This window comes from Peromyscus californicus, unplaced genomic scaffold, assembly GCF_007827085.1.
Source record: "Peromyscus californicus insignis strain IS unplaced genomic scaffold, ASM782708v3 Scaffold_21__1_contigs__length_65335640, whole genome shotgun sequence".
Classification (NCBI taxonomy): Eukaryota; Metazoa; Chordata; class Mammalia; order Rodentia; family Cricetidae; genus Peromyscus; species Peromyscus californicus.
The window spans coordinates 35608958-35618295 of record NW_026294514.1 but is presented as its reverse complement, the minus strand read 5'-3'; the positions used below and the strand labels follow the sequence as shown (position 1 = coordinate 35618295).

Below are 9338 nucleotides of genomic sequence, written 5' to 3'. Positions count from 1 at the left end.
AAATAAATGTTTAACGATTACCCAGAAACAGAACCAACAAAGTGTCTTTTAAAAATGGAAAAGGGAGTTTCCAGGCAAGATGGCAGGCTAGGAACCGTCACTTTTATGGATGTGGGGACGGAGGGGGCCAGGGGACGACAGACTATTCAAACGAAAGTAAAAGAGGAAGATCCTTCGAAATACCGCAAAGGTAGTGATAGGAGAGCCAAAGTTTGTGAAAGAGAAACCAGGTGGTGCATAGAGGTGGGCTGGGGAAGCCAAAAACACATTCAACGCATCCACAGACAACCCCAGCAAAGAGAGTGGCCGCCATACCCTCATGGCAAGCCCACAGTTCCCAAAAGCCCCAATCCAGCTGCAGATCTAACAATGGCAGTGATTTCTCCATTGGGTGGTGGATAGGGAGGGAAATCTCATTTCAAAGCCACAGGAGAGGGACAAAGACCAACCTCCAGCCTCGCTGCACTGCTCACCCTGAGCTGAGGTCATCCCCCTTGCAGACACGGATGCCACGGGAGCTACAGACAGACCAACGGGGCTGGCATTGTCCCACCCCAAAGAGGGCCAGCCTGCGCTGTTGAAATGCTCTCCCCTCTTTTGAATGGGTTCCTTGAGAGCAGCACGATGAAGAGTGACTGAAGCTGGGCTTCTCGGACTGTGTGGACTCAGCGCAGTGTTTGGGAAGACAATATACCCAACAAAGAAGAGGCACTGACTGAATCTGTAAATATTTCCCATTTCTAATTCCTGTTTTCATTTTTACATTTATTTCTGTATTTTTTAACCTGTACACCTATACTTCAATTACTTGTTTTGTGTGAGCCTGTATCTTTCCAGACTATGTTTTTATGACTCTGTCTTTTTCCCACACCTACTCTATTTTTTTCTCTTATCCCTCATACCTGTAGCCCATGTACCTTCTGTTTCCTTATCATTCCTGCTTTACTCTCTCTTTTCCTCCCTTTTCTCATTCCCTCCTTACTTTACTACTTAATTATTAATATCTGTAGCTATAAAAACTTCAAACTTCATTTCCCCCAACTCGGTACCCAAGTGCTGCTGTCTGAAACTTCTTGGGGACACAGCTGAAACACACAGGTGTCTTCTAGCGTATGTTAGCACCAGGGCTGTGGTCAAACCATTGTGTTTGTGTTCCAGTCAGCGTCCCCTCTCCGTAGTAGTGGGGAACATAAAGCCAAGTAAATAAAATAAAACAGAAGAGTGGGAGGAGGGCAGAGATGAATTGAAGGACACCCTCTTCCCAACAGATACATAAAACACAAGGATAGGTCACAGGTGAGCAGAAGGGCTTGGTCATTATACCCAGTATCTCCTCCTTCTTCCACTTGAATCCTTAGATCTATGGAAGTTTCTGCCCCAAGAAATGTAACATATAGAGGATACAACTTTCATGTGTGCATGGATGTGAACACACCCATGCATGTGGATAGGATCATGTGTGTGAAAACACATGTGTGTGTGTGTGTATTTGTGTGTGTGCAAGTAGGGCCAAAAGTTGACACTGAGTGTCTTCCTCAGTCACTTATTTGTTGAGGCAGGATCTCTCACTGAACCTGGAGCTCACTGGTTTAGCCAGACTGGTTGACCAGCAATCCCCAGGGATCCTTCTATCTCCCAGGACTGAAATGACAGGTGTGTACCCCCACTCCCAGCTCTTCACACGGGTGTCAGGGATCCGGACTCAGTTTTTCACTTGCCCAGCAAGCACTGTGCCCACCGAGCTGTCTCTTCAGCCCTCAGAACAACTTTCATCCAAGCGTCTTATGGTCGAGTGTTCAGCATGAAGCTATAACAGTCCAGGGATGCTGCGGTTCTGAGCAGTTCTCACCCGTCAGCTTCCCCTCCAACCTGCAGCATGGCTGACACAGTTCAGTTCACTGGATCATTGCCTTGCTCTGATAGCATCAAAAGGGCTTCTGAAATCATCAATACATGACTTTGGGGTGAAATGAGATTTCTGCTATTTTAGAAATGGCTTTAAATGTAATTCGTTCAAAATTTCATTTCAGCGGTAGTGGCAAAGAAATACACACTGGAGACCATAAACATTTTTAATCTGTGCTTTATTGTCTGGGTTCCTTTTTCCTTTCTAATAATTTTATATGAATGTCTCATGAAAGATTCAAATAGGCAGGATAATGTCCATGTCTCTCAAGCTAACCCATGCATCATCTGAGAGGGCTTATTTAGGTATTTCCTTCTTTAAAAAAAAATGTTTTATTTACTTTTTCTTACATTTGCTGCTTGGAAATTTAGCTGCTTCTTGAAAATTCAATTAGTTCTTAGGAAAAGAAAATTAATAACTAAAGTGAAAATGCTATCAGCAGATTTTCACACTAAGTGGAAACACTTGAAAAGAGTGGAAACTAATATGTGGAGTGGGGCCTCCATCACTTCCAGGGCTGGTGCTAACCACTGTTACTAAAGTGAGTCAGAAATGATCTTTCATGTCTCAGCATTTAAAAACACATTTATAAATAGCTTGTCCTCTGACATCCAGTGTGTGTGTGTGTGTGTGTGTGTGTGTGTGTGTGTGTGTGTGTGTACATAAGCTCTCTTGCACTCAGTAATATCCCAAGCTGACTTTTTTATTTTGACACAAGGTATCACAGAGTTGCCCAGAGTCACTTTGAGCTCACTTTGTAGTACAGAGTACAGGCAGGTCTAGAACCTGCAATCCTCCTGCCTCAGCTCCCCAGTAGCTGGTAATATATAATGACTCTAATGGCTCTCATCATTTTTATCATAAAGCAAGTCAACAGTTTGTACTTGCTGAGTGCTCAAGATGAAAAGAAAAATTTATCCTATGAGGTTAGATAACTTCTGATAGAAAAATGTGTGGTGGGAGTTGCGTGTGGTATCTGGCACTTAAGAAGTGGAGTCAGGAGGATCAGGAGTTTACAGTCATATTCAGCTTCATAGAAAGTTCAAGACCAGCCTGGACTTCATAGGGCCCCGTCTCTTGGAAACAGGGTATCCTGGGGCAAACTGGTTAGCTAGACTAGTGAAATTGGTGAGCTTTGGGTTAGAGGGAGAGAGAGGACCTGACTCAATAATAATACATAAAAATAAAGTGGGTAGTGATTGAGGAAGACACCCAACCTCAACCTCTGACTTTCAAATACATGTACACACATGTGCACATGAATACACACATCCCACGTACATGCAAACACATGCCACATACATGCAAACACATGCCACATACATACACATGCAAAGAAATGGAAATGAAGGCATAGAGATGGTGAGAAAAATCACCATATCTGAGAAAAAAAATACCAGGTCATACATGGTTCCAGCTTATTTGGGTCTGCTTTTTGTTTCTATTTAAGCCTTGACTTGTGCGAAACATGAAGATTTGGTTTTAGAAGCTGGAGATGAAGAGGCATGTCAACTTGTCTAGGGGCCTTTAGAAGAGGCACAAGTATGTGGGGTGGGGGGATAAGTCAGGGAAGAGTTGATCATGCGAGATGCAAACATGGCAGTTGGCTATGGATCAGATAGGTTCCCAAAGGGCTTCCCAAGAACGCAGCGCTTACATTGCAGTATTTTCACATTTATCTCAGGGCATGACCGTTGCTGTCTCCCCCACCCCCACCCACGTCAGCAGCTTTGTTAGTACCTTCTAGCACAATGTAAACTAGCCCACAGGAAGAAAGTTCCCTGGTCAGTTGGAGGTCGGCTTCTCTGTGTTCTGTCATCATGGCGGGTAGCATCTTCAGCATTAAGGTCTTAGTTGTGATGGGCAACCAAGGACAATGACAGTAGCCTGTATTATTTTGGGTTCCTCAGGGCCTCCATGCTTGTTACTGAGAATTACTTTAAGTAACTGACATCTTCTGAAAGCACTGTTATCCACCAATGGGGATACCTCTAATATAGCTCCCATTTTCATATTGTAGGCTGATTAGCTTACAAACAAGGAGATTTCCCTAAGACTTCTATACACCCTTAGTTTTGGTTAACTAACACCTTACCCTGCTCCGTCCCATCTACCTACGTTGTTTTATTCTTAAAACAGATGTCAAATGTGGTCACAAGAAGAAAGAGGAAAAGCTGAGGGAAACAACAAAGGTTTATTTTACTCAGAATTCTGGAGAGATGGAGTGCTTGCACACCAAGAAGAGGGTCACATGGTAGGGAGAAGCAGGAGAGAAAGCTAAGCCAGTCAGGCTGAAGGGTAGAGTGAGGGAGTGTGATGGTGCAGTTTCCAAACAAAAGGTACCAGTGGGTTCTACCGGTGTCCCTAGGAGCTAGTTCTCAGAGATGGACAAGGACAACTTGTGTGGCCAATGCTACCTTTACAGAGGGGCATCTGACTACCTGGAAGGGATACTCAAAATTTACAAGACGGTGTAGCATGGCCCTTAATGAACATGTTTTTGTCAGACATAGAGCTGGATCCTCTTTGCAGAATACCATTTTACTAAAAAAAAAAAAAAAGGGGGGGGGGGGCATGTTAGACTGAACACAGGTCACTGTGGAAATTACCTGAATAAAAGATGAAGCATGCAGAGTCTCTATTTTGTTACTCTTCTGCTATGAAGCTGAATGGGGCCCATTCATCTATACACTGAAGATGTAATTCTGAAGACCTCAGAAAGTAGATGTTATCTGGAGATAGCATCTTTACAGCAGCTACAAAAGACAACTAAGTCAACAATAAGGTCACTGATGTGCTGAGTAATTTTATGTGAACTTGACACAAGTTTCAACTGAGACAGGAACCTCAACTGAGAAAATGCCTCCATGAGATCAGGCTGTAGGCAAGCATGTAGAGTATTTTCTTAATTAATGATTGATGGGGCAGGGCCCTGCCCACAGCAGGGCCGTCCCTGGACTGGTGTTCCTGGGTGTTATGAGAAAGCAGGCTGAGCAAGTTTTATGAGGAACAAACAAGCATCACTCCTCCACGGCCACTTTATCAGCGCTTGCCTTCAGATTCCTGCCCTGTTTGAGTTCCTGGCCTGGCTTCCTCCAGGGATGAACTGTGACGTGGAAGTGGAAGCTGAACAAACCTTCCCCTGCCCCTGTTGCTCTGGCCATCGTGTCTGCTCACAGCAGTGACAACCCTAACTAAGACAGGGAAGTTTAAATTCATCACGACTGAGGTGCTCGGTAGGGGAAGAAAGGAGTGTACAGAAGTGAGCACCAGGCAGACCCTGTGAAGACAGAGAGGTATCCAAGTCTGCTAACACTTGACCTTGCCTTCTGGGATGGAGATTATGAGAAAATGACCACCTCTGATCTGAGCAGCCATTCCCAGGGACTTGATGGAAGCTGAGAAAGGAAAATGGCGGCACTCTGCCTTCTTCTTTTTCCCTTTTATTCCATCTGGACCCCACGCCCACGGGATGGTTCCACTCACATTTAGGGTGACTCTTCTCCCCCAAAACCCTGCACATCATCTCTGCAAACATCCCCACAGACACATCCAGAGTTTACCGCATCCCTCTCCCAGGCCAATCTAAATGCAGGCAAGCTGGCCCAGAGAACAAGCATCACAGTGGTTTGGCCCAGCATCTTCAGGCCCGTGGTGAGGCAGCATGCTCTGGCAGGGATCTCCTGAAAGAGCAAAGCTGCCCAGATCATGGCCAGTAGGTGAGATGAAAAGGAGGATTCTGAGCTGGGCCCTGACTCACTGCAAGGGCCAGCCATCAGGAGACCTCCCCTAGGATCAGCATCACACCTGTCTGTGTGCATCACTCCATCTTGTCTCTGGCTCTCTGCTGCTCTTGCACATCTAGCACTGTGGTGTCTGTTGAGATTGTTTCACCCCTGGAAAGACAGTTGAGAGACTGGAAAGCAAATGAGACACACAGGAGTCGCTGTTTGAGATGGATTTACTGAAGTTTATTAGGAACAGTAGCTTTGTGATTACAGATATGGCGATACAAAGGAGAAACAAGTCATTGGGGCAGAGTTAGAGGCATTGTAGGAAGTCACAGCATGACCTACCTGGACTGTGTCTGCCACAGTCATGACTGAATGGTAACTGACAGAGAAGACCTTGGATTCATTCGCTTGCTTGGTGACCATCAAGTGTTGGCAGGATGATCACAACTATAGAAATGCCAGGTTGCAATGGCAATAAGCTCGGTTCATGGTGGTGACTCACAATCCCAACAGGAACAGACAGACAGACAGGCAGGCAGGCAGGCAGACAGACTCACCTCTATCAGTTAGCTACAGCAGAAACTCAGAGGCCAGCAGTCATTCTAGCAGCAGCACTTCTTGCAGCCACACTTCTGCTGGCAGCAGCACTTCTGCTGGCAACAGCCCTTCCCACAGCCACAGCCACAGGAGCCACAGCCACAGGAGCTGCAGCAGGTGCGGCGGCAGCAGCAGACCACAGGGGTGCAGCAGCCACAGCAGCCACAGCCGCCACAGCCACAGCCACAGCCACCACAGCCACAGCCGCCACAGCCACAGCCACCACAACCACAGCCGCCACAGCCACAGCCACAGCCACCACAGCCACAGCCGCCACAACCACAGCCACCACAGCCACAGCCACCACAGCCACAGCCACCACAACCTCCACAGCCACAGCAACCCATGGTGTCAGTAGAGAGGACTCAGGTGCAGTGAGGAGAGAGACTCAGGAGAGGAGAGGGAGACGTGATGCCTCCTTCTGCTGAGGGAGCCCCTTATGTACCAGTCTAGGAGGATGGTAGTGGTGTGACTCAAGACACATGACAATAGATACTTCCTCATTCTTATTTATTCTAGGGTTCAAAAACACCATGGAGTCATTTTTCAGCTATATCCTTACTAGAAACATTTGGTTTAATAAAAGAACTAAATTGTGAAGTTCCCATTTACATGCTAAGACCCAGACCTTGTAGAGTTGTATTTGTGTGAATGAACGGCAGATGCCCTCAAACTTGGTATGATATGGGGAGAAGAAATCACGGAAGGCTAGAAGTGAGAGAAAAGAATAACTCAGCATATGTGCATTGTCTCCTTCTAAGAAAACTCTCTCAATTAAAAGTGGGCCCCTAAGCACTTCCTCGGTCTCACATGGAATGGAGAAGCCTTGGCTGGGGAATACTGTGGAGTAGTGACCATACTGATGATCCTGGGCATCAAATATGCCAAGGGCCAAAGTGGAAAAAGAAAAATGATGAAGGAATTCGGAGTTTAGGGCAGCCAGTCAGGGATAGGACTCAGTCAGAGATGCAGCCCATCCTCCAAGGCACTGGCATCACCAGAGAGAGCCAGCTGGTGGCTGTGTCTGATCAACCAAGAGGCTTTGGGTCTTGAGTTGGGCCCAGAACAGGTTCTACTACTGTGAGGCACTTAGCTTACTCCATTCTATTCACAAACTGCCTAGGTCCTTGTTTCATAAATGTCTACCATAGGCTGGCAAATTGACCAGAAGAAAGAGTATATATTACTCACAGGAAATGATTGCCACCTCTACACACATCATGGAAAGCACACATCCTCCCAACAGTCAGTGCATGTAAACACCATTCATTGCATCATCCGTACCTGGTAAACTTATTTGCAAAGACAAAGATAGTATTGTAGATAGATGGAACAAAAGTATTATAATTATGAAAAGCATGCACAAGTGAACTTTATTACATGGTGTCCCAAACAGAGTTGCCTTTGACTATTGACTAAATGGTATTCTTCCAAAATGTGAAACTCAGTCTGAATACTGTGCCTTTAAAGAGATAATTAAAATTAAATAAGATCATTCACATGGGACCCTAATATGATAGAGCTGGTGTCATCTTAAGAGGAAGAAAAAGAAACACTAACGCTCTCTTCATGTGCACAGGAAAGATCACATGATAACACAGCAAGAAGGAACTATCTACAATGCTAGAGGAAGCCCCACCAGACACCAACCCCAGTGGTACCTTATCTGGGACTTCCAACTTCTGGAACTGTAAGGAAATGCATTTCTATAGTTTAAGCCCCACCCCCTCATTCTGCTGCCTTCTGTTTTAGCAGCCCAACCTCACTAGTTTCTCTTACTATGATCTGTTGTTGGTTGGTCTTTGGTCTTTTTCGGGGGCCCGCCACCCAACTCCAAAATAAATCACACACAGAGGCTTATTCTTAAGTATAAATGTCCAGCCTTAGCTTGGCTTGTTCTAGCCAGCTTTACTTAAATTAGCCCATTTGTCATTTGCCCCTGGGCTTTTCCTTTTCTCTTCCTGTATACCTTTCTTTATAGCTCACTCTGTGGCTTGCTGTGTAGCTGGGTGGCTGGCCCCTGATTCCTCTTCCTTCTCTGGCTCCTTCCTTCTTTTCTCCTCTTCCAGATTTCTCCTTCCATATATTCTTTCTGCCTGCCAGCCCCACCTATCCTTTCTCCTGCCTTGCTATTGGCCATTCAGTTCCTTATTAGACCACTGGGTGTTTTAGACAGGCACAGTAACACAGCTTCACAGAGTTAAACAAATGCAACATAAACAAAGGAACATACCTTAAAATACTATTCCTCAACAATGATCCTAAAGATTAAGTCTTGACTATTAACAATAGTGGAGAGGATGCCTGAGCTGGCTTACCCTGGTAATCAGATTGGTGAATACCCTAACTGTCATCACAGAGCCCTCATCCAGTAACTGATGGAAGCAGAAGCAGAGATCCACAGCCATGCACCAGGCTGAGCTCCAGGAGGCCAGTCCAAGAGAGGAAAAAGGGATTCTCTGAGCAAGGGGCATCAAGATCATGATGGGGAAACATACAGAGACAACCAAATCAAGCTAGTGGGAACTCATTAACTTTAGACCAACAACTGTAGAGCCTCCATGGGACTGGACTAGGCCCTCTGCATAATCTGGACAGTTGTGTAGCTTGATTTGCTTAAGGGGCTCCCTGGCAGTAGAATCAGGATCCATCCCTGGTCCATGAGCTGGTTTTTTGGAGCCCATTAGTTATGGTGGGATACCTTGCACAGCCTTGTTGCAGGGGGAGGGGCTTGGACCTGCCTCAACTCAATGTACCAGGTTTGCTGACTCCCCATGGGAGGCCTTACTACTTTGGAAGAAGGAAAAGGGGTAGGTTCGGGAGGGAAAGGCTAGGGAGGAGGAAGAGATGGGTATCTGTGGTTGATATGTAAAATGAATAAAAATTTCTTAATGAAGAAAAAAGATTGTCTTGATTTATATTATGAAGAAATCTCAAGAAATGCCAAACTTTTGATTGTATTCTAAAATCAATATATTATATCAAGAAGAAAAATATGAGTCCATACTGGAAGACTGTTTTTTTTAAAAAAAAAATCTGACTGATTCTTTTAATTCTTCTCCTTTTAAAGATTAATTTTATTTTTAATTTTTTTTTTTTTT

The 9338-nt window shown here is 45.2% G+C and overlaps 1 protein-coding gene across 1 annotated transcript; it reads right to left on the bottom strand.

The window, feature by feature from the left end:
• Positions 1 to 6242: 6242 nt before the first annotated feature.
• LOC128117986 (small cysteine and glycine repeat-containing protein 7-like) lies at positions 6243 to 6584 on the bottom strand. The gene has a single exon (XM_052750588.1). The coding sequence runs from the start codon at positions 6582 to 6584 to the stop codon at positions 6243 to 6245; it is 342 nt and encodes a 113-aa protein (XP_052606548.1).
• Between the last annotated feature and the right edge of the window lie 2754 nt (positions 6585 to 9338).